General features: G+C 33.3%; 2 protein-coding genes across 2 annotated transcripts; one reads left to right on the forward strand and one right to left on the reverse strand.

Annotated features, from left to right (window-relative positions):
- Positions 1–6,733: 6,733 nt before the first annotated feature.
- LOC132734472 (uncharacterized) lies at positions 6,734–8,849 on the reverse strand. Its single transcript, XM_060721215.1, has 2 exons — positions 8,388–8,849; positions 6,734–7,540 (listed from the first exon to the last, which is right to left on the reverse strand). Exons 1-2 carry the CDS (start codon positions 8,685–8,687, stop codon positions 7,433–7,435), a joined length of 408 nt encoding a protein of 135 aa, XP_060577198.1. The 5' UTR covers positions 8,688–8,849; the 3' UTR covers positions 6,734–7,432.
- Positions 8,850–17,868: 9,019 nt separating this feature from the next.
- LOC132734473 (uncharacterized) lies at positions 17,869–19,522 on the forward strand (the record flags this gene model as incomplete). The annotated part of the gene is given in 1 exon segment (XM_060721216.1): positions 17,869–19,522. A coding segment is annotated over 1 exon segment (1,595 nt), but the record flags the coding sequence as incomplete, so codon positions are not given.
- Between the last annotated feature and the right edge of the window lie 42 nt (positions 19,523–19,564).

Genomic DNA, 19,564 nt, shown 5'->3' on the forward strand with positions numbered 1-19,564 from the left:
CTCCCATACTGCTGTAAGGCTGTTATATAACTGAAAGGAACAGTCAGAGTATATATTTCGTTCATAATTTTTGTAATTTTAATAAATGAAACAAGCACACTTGTTGATTTTATATCCCCGATACTGCGAGTACTGGTTATATTAACACAACAATGAAGACATTAAGGCTTTATTTATAAATTTATTATGGCATAAACAGTTATAATCTTTGTACAGTATACTTGATAAATTTAGGGCAATAACAGAGAGCCATTACTTCTGTGTTAGATATTAATATCTGGACATGCAATGAGATGTAAATTGCTTTGTGTATCCATGGTTGCCATAAGTTTTGTTGAAATCAATGCAGCAAGTTGCAAAAGAAATAGCAATATTGCTCTATATGCATACTAACGCCAAAACTCTGGGTTAAAGTGTCTGACCGGAACAAGGAGACTATATGCACATCTCCTCTTGATATTGAGGGTTCCCATAAGTTTCCGTTGAATTCCAGCTAGTAGTTACAGAGAAGTTGCACGGAAATGATTATTGCTCTGGTTGCATACTGCATAAATAAACAAGGGCCATAACTAACTCAAGTTAAAGTGTCTGACCGGAACAGGGCGATGATATACGCATCTTTTCTTGGTATTTAAGGTTCCATAAAGTTTCATTGAATTCCCAGCCAGTAGTTGCAGAAAAGTAGTGTTGGAAACGAATATTATGTTCTATATGCATACTGCATTAACTAATCAAGGGCCATAACTCATGGGTTAAAGTGTCTGACCAGAATGAAGCTGACGATATGCGCATGGGCTCCTCTTGGTATTGAAGGTTCCATAAAGTTTTGTTGAATCTACGCCAGTAGTTGCAGAAAAGTAGCTTAGGAAATGATCTTTGGCTGTCTATGGCATACTGCATGAAGAAATCAAGGGCTATAACTCTGAGTTTAAAAGTGTCTGACCAGAAAAAGGCGACGATATGCGCATCTCCTCTTTGTATTGAAGGTCCCATAATGTTTTGTTGAATTCCAGCCAGTTGTAGCAGAGAAGTAGTGTGGAAACGATTTTTACTCTATATGCATACTGCATAACTAATCAAGGGCTATAACTCTGAGTTAAAGGGTCTGACGGGAACAAGCTGACGATATGCGCATCTCCTCTTGATATTGATGATTGCCATAAAGTTTCCTTGAATTCCAGCCAGCAGTTGCAAAGAACTAGCCCGGAAACAAAATTCGGACGGAAGGATGGACGGACGGATTGACGTTCTCACAGGACAGTAAGTATGTGGCTACTCTATTGTTCTCTCTATTGTTCTTTTTAGCCACACAAAAGAAAATAACCACATAAAAGCATTACGGAATGAATGACATCAAAGAGAAAGAACAGTTACCTAGTGTCCCTCTAGTCACAAAATTACTCTCCTGTGAGTGCGGAAGGACGGACGGAAGGACAACGCCAAAACAATATCCCCTGATCTATCGGCAGGGGATAATTATCTAAAACACAGACAGCATAATGTTTTGACCATCATCAATAAATAGAAAATAAATAATTCAATTTATAGATCAGTTTCTGGCATTTAAATTTTACTTGTATGTTAGCGATCATCTGTGCTGCTCTACAGAAATAAGAAACTTCGACCCGAGCCATAGAGACTAAAGAATGTTTCTATTTTCTGTGCAAAAGATACGGATGAATACTAGGATGAATACTAACATACTCAATGTCAAGCTTTATTTAGCATCATTAAAATTCACTTTATTATTAATGTCATAAATTTTTACTTTTACAAACACAATTCTATGAAGCACAATCAAACGAAGGAAACACTTATCATTAAAACTCAAATGATTAAATGGCCACAGAGTTCGGAGAAGAAGTTCAGATTCGTCTGGATGCTGATTTTTGCATTTGGTTCGATTTGGTTTGGCCCAAACCAAATCGAACCAAATGCAAAAGTAGCATCCAGCACGAATCTGAACTTCTTCTCCACCGAACTCTGTGGCCATTTAATGCATTTGAGTTTTCAAATGATAAGTGTTAATTTATAGTCAAATTCGCAAAAAGAACGTTTCGGACCCAAACTTTGGGTCCGAAACGTTCTTTTTGCGAATTTGACTATAAATTAACATTTTCAATAAAATAAAGCGCTATATGTTAATTAAAACTGATGAATATACTGTAAGATTCTATTTAAAATCAAATTCATGAGATAACTGTAATCGTACCACATTAAAATATTGATTTAAACTCCATTGTGCCATTTTTTTGAATTCATGGAGGCGGCCATTAATGAATAGTTTAATATGCGGTTCAGGAGAACTAAATGCGTCACTTGAAGTCTATTGTCAAAATAGATATGTTATATTTTTCACAACAAACATATTATAAATATATTGCAGTGATAAATTGATAGGTGGATTATGTTCATCAAATGATATTGAAACCAATCCAATGATTAATGATTAATGAATACAAAATTTTGTTCGGCTCTCTTCAGATATTATAACACACATTCTTGGCAAAATTTGAAGGTTATGATACCAATTGTTCATACAAAATAAATAAACTAGACCATGGTCATAAAATATACACGTAATGATAAGAATATCCACAACTGCATCCGAGACCACCCTGCATTTAAGACTACTTTGCACCAGTCCCATTGATGGTCTTATTATATACGGCTGCTTATGTATATACAGTTTTTATCTAATTGCGAGTATACTCCTTGCGGTGTAATGCAATAATGAAAGCATGATGATGCGAAAAATGATATTAAAGGGATTTTACCGAGGTAAAAACAATTCAGGCATGCTTTGAGATTTCATTTTCATGAAGACATATTGATATCCTTTTTAGTCATATTAACATTGTCGTTATATTGTCAAGATAAACTTATGAAGATTCTGTCTTTCATAAAAGAGACTATATGTAAACGTCCTTTATTGTCATAAATAGACATTCAAGATTTCTGCTATTGTCATACTATACATTTTAGAACTTCCTTATACTGACATAATAGACCACCCTTCTGGTTCATGGAGTTTAGCCGTGATAAATATGAAGTAGTCATAATCTGAATTGATTGCTAATTAAGCAGTATCATGCAGATGTTCTATTGTCATAATCGCCATATTAAACATTTCAGTTTTGTCATATTTTAATAGATATGTTACACTACTCTACTTAAGTCATAAAACATATTAGACCTCTCTATTATAGCAGACATCTATTCTGCACATGAGGCCACTCATGTCATAAGACTTTTCTTGCTTGTATTAATTAACTATTTTTGTTATTGGAAATTTGGCACCATATTTATTAAATCAATGGTTCAAGCAAAATCATTCTGAATTATAATTCTACAGTTTATGTTAAGTTATGAGTTTCACCTCATCTGCAGGTATAGGAGTACTTGTTCCTTCTCAGAACTTAGACTAACATGATGGGGTTTCTAACCCACGCAGTGAAGGGGCAAGTGATTTTAATGTTAGCCACCACGGACGGCTGTGAATAATACAGAAACATCTTGCGGTTGTGGGTTCAAACACAGTCAGCCGGGTTGTGCAGGGATGCTGGTGTTTCATGATTTGAACAAACTTTACACTCATTTGCTAAGTATTTGGTTGGTTCAGGAATACATTTGGGAGTGTTTTTTCAATATAGCTTATAGTTTTCCACAAAATCGAACTTAAACATTCGATATAAATTGAAATTTGTAAATAGCTGAGACTGGCAAAAGCCTAGTCACCAATGAAATCAAAGTCTGAAGATGACTGCAAGAAGAAGATTTAAATGAGGGAGACAAAATAAAACTCAAAAACCATTATTCAAATCACAAAATTTTTAATTTTCTGTATGTCTGCATTTTATCTATCTAAAATCAATCACACTAAAATTTGCTACTTGTAACTAAACAACAAATAGTTAAAAAAACAAAAATCTTTATACACATATTCAATTCAAGCAAACCCATGACATAATACACAGAATAATTCAACTTCCATAAAATTTGTCAACACAATGACTAATACCATTTAAAAATAAGTTTTTGTAAAACCATAATACTTTGTAAAACTTCCAAATATTTTTACAAAAGAACTTTAAAGAAGGAAAAAATTCCCTGCTTCTGTATCCTTTAACTTGCTGAACTTTTGTAAATGGACTTGTCCAGCTTCAATGTTTGGAAACTGTCCATTATCAATATAGGGTAATCTGGTTTATCGGAATAAATCTGATGTTACTCGACCAACAGTATAGAGCTTCATAAATCGTGAATTATTACTCTATATTCCCCAAATACATTTGTAAATCAATAAAAACAGTTCTACAAGTAAATCTCCAAAATGTCAACATTATTTGGAAACTGTAAAAATACAAATTGTTACATCAATGAAAAACATATAACTTTTTATATGTAGACCAAGAATGACGAAATTTGACATTAGCTTTAAATAATTTCCTGGGATTATGATTGTAATTGATAGGTGTATATAATTATGTTTTTGATTATAAATCTTTACTTAGCTTCAATACAAAAATTTAAGAAAAATTACAAAACAAACTCTAGAAATCATACACACATTACTAGTAAAACATAGGTTTTTAAAAGGGAAATCAGAATATAACCCAAATTTTATTAAAAATAGGAAAATCAGAAGTATATCCCAATTTTTTTTATTTAAAATAGGAAAATCAGAATAAATCCCAAATTTTTAATAAAAATAGGAAAATCAGACAAAAAATCCAAATTTTTATATAAAAATAGGAAAATCAGAATAAAATCCCAAATTTTAATGAAAATCAGAAGATAAGAATCCCAAATTTTTAATAAAAATAGGAAAATCAGAAAAAAATTCCAAATTTTTATATAAAAATAGGAAAATTAGAATAAAACACCAAATTTTAAATGAAAATTTGTCATCAATGTTTAAAACCATACAGGCAATAACATAATAGTTTCACACTACCATCCATAACATAACAAAGTCACTTAACATAGAACATTCACTTACATCTATCAACAGAAACAAACTGCAAGACAGTTCACAACAAAACAAAAAACCTCATATTTATCAACATAGTGAGCAAAAATGGTTTGTAAGTCGAGTAATATCTATTTTTAAAGTATTAACAAATACTATAATTTATCTTATATAAAAAAGTATGGTGGCATAAAGGGGACATGGGAAATTTTTTTGTGTGCATGCAATAGTATTAAGTCCACAGGCAATAGATATAACATATGCATGCAACATAAATTGTATCCTACTTTTGCATGCAAATGTAATATCTATCATGTGACCACTTTACAGCTATTGTGTGCACACATCTCAATAAGAAGATTTCCAATGTCCCTTTATCACACACTCGTGCCGATTTTGCGACTCCGTAAATATGGTATTGCACGGCCGTGCAAATATTTTGATGTGACGTCATTAGCGTTATACAAACATAGTGTAAAGACGCGCTAAATGTTAGCGTTATACTATAGGTGAGTCAATGAAAAATGACTCTTATTTCACTTTAAACAGTCTTTATTTTGGGTATGTGATAAATAGAATATTAAATTACTGAATTTATTGCACTCGTTGAATAAAACAATATTATGCGAGCCTCTGGCGAGCATAATATAATTTTATTCAACTCGTGCAATAAATTCAGTATTGAACTTACACTCATTCAATATCCTCTATTTATTGCCACCCTATAAATGCTATTGTTTCAAAGTAATTCTCTATCAGGTGCAGTCCACTCATATCAATAAAAGATTTCTTATGTCCCTTTTATGCCACCCTATAAATGCCATAGTTTCAGAGTACCGTAATTGTAACTCCTTTCACAAGACACATAGAAAACCTGACTGACCATGATTGTGCTATTTGTGTACATTTATACCGATGTATATTACAGTGAACATTTTGTATGTTTATACAGCTTATGGGTTATATCAGTGAATGATTAACATTTGAGTTTAATGTAGTTTTGTACACCTATCGTCAAAATAAACTTAGCCCTAAACCTGCTGAATTTACAATTTGTCTCTTTATAAATTACAAAAAATTAGTCACCAACAGTATAAGTTTTGGTCAGACTACAGGAGTGTGCAGACTGTCTTGGCTCTATACTGGTGGCAATGACTAATCTTTTCTCTTCTGATTTGTACTTATCACAAACTGAAACAAACGCTATAACAATAACAATTCTTATGACATCAGAACTGATCCTTCATGACATCATTAAAGATTATGACATCAGACAAATGTAGTACAACAGTTGCATTAATTTTTTCTGCATGACTATTACATACATGTATATACTTATCATTATATGACAATTTTAGATTGGATCTCTTTGGAAAGAGATCATCATTTTTTTCTTGCAGTACAATATTATGATAGTGAATTGAATATTGTTAAGTATATTACCTCACTTCAAAAATGGAACCATCCAGTATCATAAGACAATGCAGTTAAGTTATAATTATATACTTTCAATATATTATAATTAACAATTATCTAATGTAAACAAAAAGTGTAGCTTTGTATACATCATGTTGATATGAAAAGATCTGACCAATATAGCTTTACTGATGGAGACAACAAATTTATATTCCAATCACAGGATCTTAACTCTTGTAACAGAATCAATAACGTTTTAAAAAAAATGCTTATACAGAATTTGTAATACGATATACATTAACAATTGCAGAAGAGTCCCTTTGGCCATACCAAAAGGCAAATTTATCTTCTATCCTATGTGCCTAGACATAAACAAGTTGAGACATTAATAACTTAATGTAATTAATGAAAATATGTAACAGGGGAGTAACTTTTAATAATACATGTTGTTGTTGATTTTTCAAAAACTGAGTGACAAGTTGTGGATATGAAATATGACTCTGATCAAGTGTTTCATAGGTTATTTTATCAAAAAGTTCAGCACAAAGAGTCCAGCCTCTGTACTGACTTCTGCCAAATGCTCTTTTTTACTTTTAACTTTTTTCATAACGAACCCCTTTGAAATAAAATAGACAGTTCCATATCGTAAGCATATCAAGTCCATTGTACAAAATTGGCAATGGAAGGGTTCTGCTGCAAAATTCTTTATTTATAATTCAGGCTTTTCTTCCTAAAAAAATATTTTGATAAACTGTTTCAATTCCTAAATCGAAACTTGAAAACGAAAAAAATATATAACACAAATATTGTCTGAAATATTTTCATGATTCGGGCGTTGATAAAGTTATTAATCTTGAATCACATTAAGAACATTGCTTTTTCAAGTTTGCTATAAACTCTGCACATGGCAAGTAAGGCTATCTTCTTCCTAGAGCCTGGAGATCACAAGCTGGGACAAGCAGTGCTTTCAGCAACAGCCTTGCTGTCATCAAAATTTTAGCACTAGATGTCACATATATATATCACAGATTATCTCCCTTGTTTTCAATCGGCCTCGTCCATTTCCGAGTCCTCGTAATCACTGTCCTCTTGTTCTACTACTTCAACATTCTCGTTAAAAAGTTCACGTCTCAGTTCTACAACTCTTGATGCCTGAAACAAAAAATATCTTGTTTGATAAGTCTTTCTTTTTTTCTTGCAAAGAAAAAAATATGAAAACTCAAATCTGATTAAGACACTGAAACAGGATAAATTAATTTTGTCATGGTAGAGAAATGTTCACTTATTGAAAAGAAAATGTGCAAAGGACTGGGCAGACTCAGTAGAGCAGCAGTCCTGGGTTCAAGTTCTTGTCAGGTTGTATGTTGTCTTACCTGCTAATTTCATCGAAAACTGATTAATAAAACTAATATCACAATGGGGCATTTGCGGCTGAGTGGTTAAGAACTTTTGCCTTTAAAGAACTTGCTCCTTACTGCTGTGGGTTCGAATCCTGCCAGTGACTTTGGATCTTTCATGTTAGGAAGCTATCAAGCTACTGTAGCTTAAAGAACGTTGGTGGTTCTACTCTGGTACCTGTTCGTACCTGAAATTAATGTACAGAGAGGCACCCGTGGTCTTCCTCCACCAAAAAAGCTGGAGACCAGAAAAACAAATTTTCCCTAAAAAAATACTTTTCGAAGGAAACAATAGACTTACTCCGGAATTAAAAATATTTGGGAATTTCGCAGCTAATCTGTGGGTATAAACAAACTTTTAATGTTAGAGCTTCGAAAATAAGTGCAACAGATTGACAAATCTATTGTGACGGTTATGAATCCTGAAGGTGTAATGGTAAAAGTTATAGTTTGTACCTAGGATTAGATGGGGAAAACCCACATTTACCACTACCAGTTCTGGATAACATAGATCTATTGACATCAGTGAAACATTGATATTGAAATTATACACTACGAATAAGTTATCAGTACAAATAAGAAAATGAAAGTACTATATATACCTTTTTATTTGCATATTCGTAGTACATGTTTCTAAGTCCTTCTACCACAGCTAACCTTAGTCGTAGTTTATATCGGAACACACGATGATTATTCTTCTTGGCACAGTTATATCTTTTGTGTATACTTTCCATTTTCCTATTTAATAAGTTGATTTGATTACACGCTTTTCTAAATCGAATCTCAGTCTGTTGTAATTCTGTTTTCATGTCTGTAAGATTCTCATTTTCTGGATTTGGCCGAGTCACTGTGTTCGTACTTGTAGATCGTGTGACCCGTCTTTCACTCCGTCTCGTCGCCATTTTTTGTTAAAAAAGTGTGCTATAACTGTAAAGCCTTCAACTCTATACCTTTATCACAAGATCTTCTTTTGATTTGACCGTTTAGACACGATTTTGCTTCGGGACAAATTCAGTCCGCCTTGTTAAATCTTCAATTTGCTAATTTAATAGCATGTTTCCCAGCTTATGATGTGTTGAGTTGGTAAGCGCGAACAATCTATCGGAAAAAGGGAACCAAACCGAATGTAGCACGTGACGTTTCATGTTTAGACTATCAAAGAGGCGCACAAAGGGGTGTGAAATGCTTCTGAATACGTGCCAAACATTTTTCGCGACTGGTGATAATAATCTTATCTGAATAATACAATGAAAGAGAACTATGTAAAGCCTGACTTTTATTATAACTGGAAATATTTGACGAAGATGACATAAAATAATTTACGTGACACATTTATAATACTAATATAGGCCTCTATAGATCATGATTGCGGTTTATATTTCATTCTCCAATTAGAGTTTGAATATTAAAATGGCACTAATTAAAGGTGTTATTAACGTTCATTTCCATCAAAATTAATTTATAGACTTAAAACAAAGCATATATCTACATGTGTGTTAATAGTAAAGTTTCAAATATAATTATACGCACATTAAGTGATATTCAGTTACATCAATATGTCATTTCTCGCATGTATTCCAGTTATAATTCGATGAGAATATATATTAATGTTTTCTATATACATATACATATATGATATAATTAAGTTGCGAAACCTGATAAGAACGTTGCTCAGCGACCAGGTTTTTTAGTCTTCCGAGATATACATGTATATATAGGCCCTAGATAAAGTTATGTAATATTAATTATAATTTACTTTGGTCAAACACAGATATTTGCTCTAATTATTTGCATAGCTTAAATAATGGAAGTACTGTAATACCTGAAATATTTATGTTTACTCACGGATTTATATTATTAATACTGTAATATACATCCGTGTTTTACTTTATTGCAACATTAAACCACGAAAGAAATTTATGTGCATAATCTGAAGGAGATAATAAATTGTTCTAGACCATGTAAAATATTATAAATGCTCACGATAAATCACTTCGAAATCTATCAACATTTTTTCTCAGTATTTGAAATTCTTATTCTTAGAGAAAATGTACCAATTGTAGACGAATCCACTTTAAGAAAGTTTTGATGCTATTAATGCAATGCCTAGCACGGCTCCTGTGTGATACATTGCTGATAGCGCAACATTTTATTGACACAGACCAGCTTCACTTACAAGTAGATATTGCAGCTATTGTGTCATTGTAGAAAAACAAATCTCTCTCTTTTTTTGGACAAATCATACATTAGAAACATAGCAACCGTGCGCTTAAATTCTGATTTAAAATTCTTTAAAAAAACAACAAAAAAAACACGCTGACGGGGGGGGGGGGGGGGTGTCCGTCCGACAAATTGAATGTTTTGTTTCGACATCAAACACACCGAGCTTTTGTTCAAGTCGCAGTGTCGGTCTAATATCGGGGTGCTTACAATACATGACTGTTTCCACAGGAAGGGTTTGGACTTTGGAAAGCCAATAGTCAAGTCCATAAGCTGGTGACTGCTCAGATGTGGAGGAGTTGCGGTTGAAATTGACTAGCGCTTAACCGCTTGCTCAAATTTATCTGTTTATCTGCAGAGGTATCTTATGGAATTAAACCCGGGTGAAATTTAATGAAAGCGAAAATTATTTTGCAGCTTTAGTTGGCTAATCAATAAATAAATAAATAAATAGTGGCGGGTTCGTTTTTATTTGTTTGGGTCGTCAGACCAAACAAATAATGGTAGCGAAATTTCAGAGTCTAATGTTGTTAATTGCAAATGCCGAAAGTAGTCCACTTTTTTGAAGCGGTTACTTCCCTTTTGTATGTACAGTAACGCCGAAAAATTCAGGGGAGATCACTGCGTAAAGATGGTCAAAGACAGGAGCATTAATTTTTAAGCAAAGTAATTCCCGAATGGTCGAAGATTTCTAATATTGTTTTATTGTATTTTCTGATCGAAAATAAGTAAATTCCAAGCGGACATTCAATCTCTGACACAGAAGTTTACGACAAACCTAACAACAAGTAGTTCTCAAAACAGCTTAAAACTAGCGATTTAAAAGAAAGAAATATTTTATTTTGTTACAAGTATCCAACAAATTACAACGCATTCAAAGTTAAACAATAGCGTTGGCTTATAGAATTGTCAATAAATGCACAATCACAAATTACGCGGATGAATATGATTTTATCAATGAAAATACTATTTTTAGCGATGTCCATTACCGAATACTACACAAACCGAGTAGTGGAATATATAGATTCTACATGTCGGACTGTTTGGGCGAGAAGATTTTCGCTAAAATATTCACTTCAATTTTAAACAACAGGTTTATCCTGAACAAAATACCTCGAAATTAATAAGGATTACAAACCCGAAATGCAATGGAAGTTCTAAATTTAGAATGACTTGATGTTAATCAGCCTATGTTTAAATAACTTCTCCGTGGTACAGTGGTTACGCGCTCGCTTAGTGAGTGAGAGGTCTCGAGTTCGTATCCCAGTCGAGCAATTTTTTTTTTTTTTAAATTCTTTTTTAAGTGTCTTTGTTAAGAAGGTAACCATGATATGCAAGGATAAAGTGTGGCTGTCGTAAAAAATGAACATAAATGATTTTTTGATGCATCTCTAGTTATGCAGAATTCCGTATGTATCAAACTCTGGTGCCTTGCAAAATGAGTTATAATACATAAAAATAAAATAATACAGGAAAATGCATACAGATATACAGTACGATTTAGATTGCAAAGATCAGAAAATACCACAGAACTTGCAGCCCTTTGATTCTTTATAAAATATACATGCTTATTAGTAAGCTCCAGGATTATTTACATCTGTGTTAAACAACAGTTAAAGTCGTTACAAGCCCTAATTTAGAATAATATGGTTTTCTTCAGGCCGTTCACATATAAATTCACCGTGGCTGAAGGGTTTTCGGGCTCGCTTAGGAAGCGAGAGGTCTGGAGTTCAAATCCCAGTAAACGTAACTCATTTTTTTCAAATTGTTGAAGTCAAATAAACATTGGATTGAATATCAGTGTTGCAATTAGTCTTATAGCCAATTTACTACAATTAAAACGCTGGAAAGCATTGGTGGCACTATACATATAATCTCACAACCTGCACCTTTCTTACATTCTGAGACCCAAACAAATTCAGCGCCTTCTGTGCTTTGATTGTATTAGTTGGTAGGGTCTTCTTTGCAAAATATAAGAACCAAAGCCAAGCGATATGTCCGGGAGATTTCCGCGTGGCATGGTCCTATTTTGCACCGTTGATTTGTTCTTTCTGTATATATAAATTATCGTAAAACGTACCCTTTTCTCGACCGTTTAAAGATATACTATGCTCAAATTTGAAATTTCATATTTGAAAATATTTATAATTGCTACACAGTCTATTTGTAAATATAAAATGAACAGGTTTAAACTTCACACAAAGTAGATATGTTGTGTTTAAATTCTACACACTATAGGTGATTACAATATAAAGTGTCATTAAAACAAGAACTGTCGGAGGACAGTAACGCTCGACTATTCGAAAAGTTGTCTCAAAATTGTTTCATTGAGTATAATAATGCTTACCTATATGAATACATAAAATTGTCCGAAAAGGTACAAACCCTTCAGTAGTTATGGAGATACCGTCTAAAAAGCAAAAATTTACCTAGAATTTCTAAGTCGAAAAAGGTGCATAATTATCTAAAAAAGCAAATCAGAGTTATGGGACTTGTGCCAATCATCTTAGATAATCACAGAAAACAAGTGTGTGAAGTTTCAATCCATTCCCTTCAGTAGTTATGGAGATACCAGCTTACACGCAAAAACTTAACCAATAATTTCTAAGTCGAAAAAGGGGCATAATTATGTAAAAAAGCAATCAGAGTTATTGGACTTGTGCCAATCATCTTAGATAATCACAGGGAACAAGTGTGTGAAGTTCCAATCCATTCCCTTCAGTAGTTATGGAGATACCAGCTTACACGCAAAAACTTAACCAAGAATTTGTAAGTCAAAAAAGGGGCATAATTATGTAAAAAAGCAAATCAGAGTTATGGGACTTTTGCCAATCATCTTAGATAATCACAGGGAACAAGTGTGTGAAGTTTCAATCCATTCCCTTCAGTAGTTATGGAGATACCAGCTTACACGCAAAAACTTAACCAAGAATTTGTAAGTCAAAAAAGGGGCATAATTATGTAAAAAAGCAAATCAGAGTTATGGGACTTTTGCCAATCATCTTAGATAATCACAGGGAACAAGTGTGTGAAGTTTCAATCCATTCCCTTCAGTAGTTAAGGAGATACCAGCTTACACGCAAAAACTTAACCAAAAATTTCTAAGTCAAAAAAGGGGCATAATTATGTAAAAAAAGCAAATCAGAGTTATGGGACTTGTGCCAATCATCTTAGATAATCACAGGGAACAAGTGTGTGAAGTTTCAATCCATTCCCTTCAGTAGTTAAGGAGATACCAGCTTAAATACAAAAACTTAACCACAGCGACGCCGACGCCGACAAATGGGTGACAGCATTAGCTCGATTATTCTGCGAATAGTCGAGCTAAAAACTGGCATTTTTTTAAGAAAAGACCAATTTTACATGACCTGTAATAGGGAACGTTACTTCCAATATACATAATTTATTCTTTCTTTAATTCAAATTGGACATATTTGGTAAGAATTAGATAGCTTTCAATAAATTTCTGTGATGAAAATATTTTACGCAAGGATGAGTTTATTATATATATCTTTAAACACAATATGTCTGATTCTTGTGCAGATTCGATTTGGTAAAAGTTTGGCACACTATCAAGGCGAAAGTCCAAAACAAACCAATGTCAGTGAGATTTCCGCTGGGCAGAACGCCGATTTGTTCTTTCTGTATTTAAGTGCACCATTTTCTCTAGCCAACCGTTTTAACATTATTGATCTGATTTTTTTGCAGATTCAATTTTGTACAAGTTTGGAGTGTTTTTCTTACACATTATAAAGCCCAAAGCCCAAATCCAATTAATATTTCCGAGAGATTTCGGTGTGGCATGTTCGTTTTCTTGACCGTCGATTTGTTCTTCCTGTATGTAAATTATAGTTTAAAGTGCAATTTTCTCGAACAAACTGTTTAAACACTATTTGTCTGATTCTTTTGCAGATTCGATTTTGTACAAGTTTGGAGTGTTTTTCTTACACATTATAAAGCCCAAAGCCCAAATCCAATTAATATGTCCGTGAGATTTCCGCGTGGCATGGCTGTTTTCTGGACCGTCAATTTGTTCTTTCTGTATATAAATTCTCGTAAAAACCACCATTTTCTCGAGCCAACCGTTTTAACATTATTTGTCATTCGATTTTGTACAAGATTGGAGCGTCTTTCGTACACATTATAAAGCCCAAAGCCCAAAGCCCAAATACAATCAATATGTCCGTGAGATTTCCGCGTGGCATGGCTGTTTTCTGGACCGTCAATTTGTTCTTTCTGTATATAAATTCTCGTAAAAACCACCATTTTCTCGAGCCAACCGTTTTAACATTATTTGTCATTCGATTTTGTACAAGATTGGAGCGTCTTTCGTACACATTATAAAGCCCAAAGCCCAAAGCCCAAATACAATCAATATGTCCGTGAGATTTCCGCGTGGCATGGTCGTTTTCTGGACCATCGGTTTGTTCTTTCTGTATTTAAATTCTCGTAAAAAGCACCATTTTCTCGAGCCAACCGTTTTAACACCATTTGAATGAAAACTTTGCAGAGTCGAATTTTTACAATTTTGAGGGGTCTTTCTTAGACATTATAAAACCCAAAGCCAATCAATTTGTCCGTGAGATATCCGCGTGGCATGGTTGTTTTCTGGACTTTCGATTTGTTCTTTGTGTATATAAATTCTCGTAAAAAGCACCATCTTCTCGAGCCAACCGTTTTAACATTATTTGTCATTCGATTTTGTACAAGATTGGAGCGTCTTTCGTACACATTATAAAGCCCAAAGCCCAAATACAATCAATATGTCCGTGAGATTTCCGCGTGGCATGGTCGTTTTCTGGACCATCGATTTGTTCTTTCTTATATAAAGTGTATAAATTTTCTTTAAAAAAACTCTTTTCTGGTACCAACCACTTAAACACCATGCAGTTGTCAGATTTCGTGATTTCGTTGTTTCGAGTTATGTATGTGTCGCGATGGCCGAACTCTATAGACTTTGTGAGTTCAAACTCGTGTCAATATAAAATTGCATCTACAATGTTTTCGTTCTTTCTTTCTTTCTTTCTTTCTTTTTCTTTCTTTCTTTCTTTCTTTCTTTCTTTCTTTTTCTTTCTTTCTTTTTCTTTCTTTCTTTCTTTCTTTCTTTCTTTCTTTCTTTTTTCTTTCTTTCTTTCTTTCTTTCTTTCTTTGTGAATGCATACGTAACCCATGAAATGCTGATCAGGCCAAACTTTTTAAAAGATCTATAGAAATACTATTAGATTATTTCTGAGAAAACACAATTTTCTATTGTTATTTTGTCACAATTCGGTCACAAAAAATGCTTCTTTTGATGGTGTTAAGTGTTAAAAATGGGTGTCAAGTACGTATTATTAAAATAGAAGATAAAATTTTACTTTACTGTTAGTGTACGTATACAACGTTACGATTTATTTTATAATATTCAAAATGGTTGCCATGGAAACGTTTTAAGACAGGAAAATCGGGGGGAGAGGGGATATAACCACGAAAACTATGGCCAGAGAAAGTGAGAGAGAAAGCTATTGTAATCGATTGATAAACAACATGCACAGTGAGGCGACGTGAGATCGATATCTGGATGTTGTGTTTAGTTGGAAGACTTCTTGTGTCCGTCTAGTTAGAGATGTTCAAGAGTTCAAGACAAAATATGTCACTAGGGCGATATGTATTTTTGTGCTGAAGATGCATGTAAATTTTGATATTGAAACATTTTAAAGGTAAGCCATTTTTACTTCTTTCTATATACAATGTATAAGATTAAACGTTTATTATTTCAGATCCTCAAAAAATAAATAAATAAATAAAAATGATAAAAAATACCCCCCCCCCAAAAAAAAAACAAACAAAAACACCAAGGATCATAATCTATTTAAATGTAACCGACCTTAAATTGAATTCGAGAAAAAGGCATTACTATATCATGGAATGAAAGTTCTAGAAAATTACATTCCTGTTCGGATAACTATAAATTAAGTACTAAAGCAGTTGCCTAGACTATGTCACTCAAACTGTAACTAAATCTGCATGTAAGACTTCATTGTAGTTGAAATTTATTTTTTTCAAGATAAAAATAGTGATTTTGATGATATAAACGGGATAACATGACAATAGGCGTCAGTCATTCTTATTTTACTGATATATTTTTGTCGAAAAATCATGTTAATTTCAAGTATCTTTCTAAGTGAACACTAGCTGGCTCTTATATATAATTATATCTTAAGGCAAACTGGCTTATGCAATAACTCTCTCAAAGAAGCTTACGTTCTCCCGATATACACAATTTAAGATCTGCTTCACACAATGACAAAATTATACCACAAACCGCGCAAATTATGCTAAAAGATACTTTTTGTTTCAATGTGACAAAGAGTTGGGATACAATACCATTTATTATCCGCCTTTTTTCCAAATTATCTGACATCTTTAAACAAGAGCCACCGCCAAGCGGGGGCCACGCTTGATATTTTCATACTTCTTAAATCAAACACTTCAAAAGGAAGAATATTGTAGTAAAGTATACAATTTTTTTTCTTGAACAAAGTACATGTATAACTCAAATTTAATATTGACGTTCAAGGTCATAAAAAGTTCTAAGGTCATATTTGAATTCATCAAGTGTGTCATATGTGTCATTTTGTCCAAGAATGAATCAAATCCATAAGTAAATATCCAAGTTATACAAATTGTAACAAATTTCAATAATTTGACCTTTATGATAAAGGTCATGAAAAGGTCAAAGCCATACTACAATAATTCAACATGTCGGTTTTGTCTTTTGTCCAAGAATCATTCAAAACTGCGAATAAATAACAAAGTTATGACATTTTTAGCAAATTTCAATTAGTTGACTTTAACGGTCTAGGTCAATAAAAAGTCAAGGTCATATCAGAATTATTCAGCGTGTAGGTTTTGTCATATATGTTCTTTTGTTCAAGAATAAATCAAATGTGTAAAAATAACAAAGTATGACAATTTAAGAAAATTCCATTATTTGACCCGACGGTCAATGTCAATTTAAGATCAAGGTCATATCTGAACAATTGTGATATGTGTTTTTGTCAAAGTATGAATTAAATCCGTAAATAAAGAACAAAGTTATGACAATCTAAACTAAATTCAATATTTGACCTTGACGGTTAATGTCATTTATAGGTCGAGGTCAGATTGAATTGATAAATATGTCAGTTTTGTTATAAGTGTTCTTTTGTCCAAGTATAAATCAAATCCATAGATAAATAACAAAGATACGGTCAATAGCAAATTTGTAGGAAAATTCACTAATTTGACTTTTAGTGTCAAGGTCAATTTAAGGTCAAGGTCAAATTTATTAAATCTTCTTTAAATTTTTCGGGCGGCAAAAGCAAAGGCAGCGTCAACGAAAAAGCCGAGCTAAAAATTAAATATTGAAGTAAAAAAAAAAAAAACAACAACAACAAAATAACATATTTTGCAGATCAAAAAAATATATCATCAACTATGTCATTATGTTATTATGTTAGATGATGTATTTATGGTTTATTTTTAAATGTATTATTCAGAAGGCCAAATTTTTTTTTTTTACGATGGTATACATGTATTTTGATGCATCACTTACTTTAAGTTGTACACAATTTAGTCTTTCACTGGAAAACAAGAAAATGGCCATAGTTAAACTATACCATCGGTTCACAAGGTCTTTATTTTCATCCATATATTTATTGCAAAATATTACTTTTTCAGAAAAAATTTCATAATCGTCTTTCTCATACGAAAGTATTATATAATAGTTTTCAAGTTTTCGAGATCGGATTTCAAAATCTACTTTTTTAGCCATGCTCGATATTAAACTGTTATTCAAAAGTGAGATGGGTTTTTTACATTTTAGGTTAAGGAGAAAGAAGAGAGAAGACTGGGTGTGAGAAGACTCCAAATTCTAATTAGACCGACCAGCTCGGGTAATTATGGTTAAGCCATTTAGAAGACGATGCATTGTTACATTCTTCGCAGGAACTGTCTTAGTATATATTACTATTAACTTATACATAACAATTTGCAATCGACGAAGATTGAAACCTCCAACTTTTATGCAAAAATATCTTGGGCAAAAGCCAAAGATTCATTTTGAAGATGGGTACACATCTGCAACAGTAATGTCCAGGTTTCAAGCGTGTATCCATCCAAATCTGTCACTATGGAACAAGGAATTTGAAAACTATTTCGAAAAGGTCGAGCCAATAAAATGTACCGATGAAATGGACTGGGTATATACCGGAAATGGGAGGTTTTACATTTCACAGCCTGCAGTAAATAAATATGGCGAAATCAAATGCGCATATGTGCCGGTTGTAAATTCTAATGACGAAAGTAAAGATTTAAAGCCCACCATCCCAATGTTAAACGGAAGTGCGCTTGTTTCTGACGCTTTCAAAGTTTCATGCAAATCTGCAAAAGGACATAAATATGCTAATGTTCATGCATGCATTGCTCCAACTACGAACAGAGTACCATTTGAAAACGCATCAGCAACAGATAGATATAATGTATTAGTTTTCGGATTTGATTCGATTTCACGTCAGACGTTTATGCGATTATTGCCAAAAACTCACAAGTATTTCACTGAAGTATTGGGTGGTTCCCTGCTTGAAGGTTATAACATTGTTGGAGATGGTACCACTCAAGCCTTAATGCCAATTCTTACGGGAAAACGGGAAACAGAAATACCAGAAGTTCGGAGAGGAAAGCGGGGAGCAAAGTATGTTGACCAAATACTAGAATTTATTTGGAAACGTTATGAAAGAAAAAATTACGTAACACAGTGGGGAGAAGACCTTGCAAATATAGGAACCTTTAATTATAGACTGCTTGGGTTCAAGGACCAGCCTGTCAATCACTATATGAGACCGTTCTACCTGGCTGCCATGCCGATTTATGGTCACTTTAACCGGTACTGTTTAGGTTCCAGAACGAGACACACTGTTTACATTGATTGGTTAAAGGAAGGATTGGAGTCTAACAAAGGGAGAAACTTCTTTACATTTGGATTTTTCTCAGAGTATTCTCACAGTAACAACAACCCTATCGTGTTGGCAGACGATGCCAACGTCGCTTTCTTTGAATACCTTAGAAATAATAAATATCTTGATAAAACGTTTCTTATAGTTATGAGTGATCATGGTGCAAGGTTTGGATCTATTCGAATGACAGAGCAAGGTAAGTTAGAGGAAAGAATGCCATATTTTGGTGTATACGTACCGGATATATTCAAAACGACATATCCTGAAAAGTATGCAAACCTTTTAACCAACACAAAACGGCTAGTTATTCCATCAGACATTCACGAGACTTTCTTGGACATTATTGGGGAAACAAGTTCATCAACTGGCAAAAGTCGAAAGGTTTATTCATTGTTTTCTTCTATACCAGAAGACAGAACTTGCAAAGACGCTGAAATTGAGCCACACTGGTGCGCATGTCTGAAATTAGAGGCCACTTCCGTTTCCGATCCCGACATTATTATTTCAGTGCAGAAAATTATTTCGCATATCAATGATTTACTTCCGGACTTTATGACAGTCTGCATCAGCTTATCTTTTCAAAG

Source organism: Ruditapes philippinarum, unplaced genomic scaffold (genome assembly GCF_026571515.1).
Source record: "Ruditapes philippinarum isolate M1 unplaced genomic scaffold, ASM2657151v2 ctg18446_1_1_1_1, whole genome shotgun sequence".
NCBI lineage: Eukaryota > Metazoa > Mollusca > Bivalvia > Venerida > Veneridae > Ruditapes > Ruditapes philippinarum.

Excerpts from the sequence above, each read along its gene's own strand:
- LOC132734472 (XM_060721215.1), bottom strand. The coding sequence starts at position 8,687 with ATGGCGACGAGACGGAGTGAAAGACGGGTCACACGATCTACAAGTACG. Across the intron at positions 7,541-8,387 it reads ACGAATATGCAAATAAAAAG|GCATCAAGAGTTGTAGAACT; the intron begins GTATATATAGTA and ends TTTTTGTTTCAG.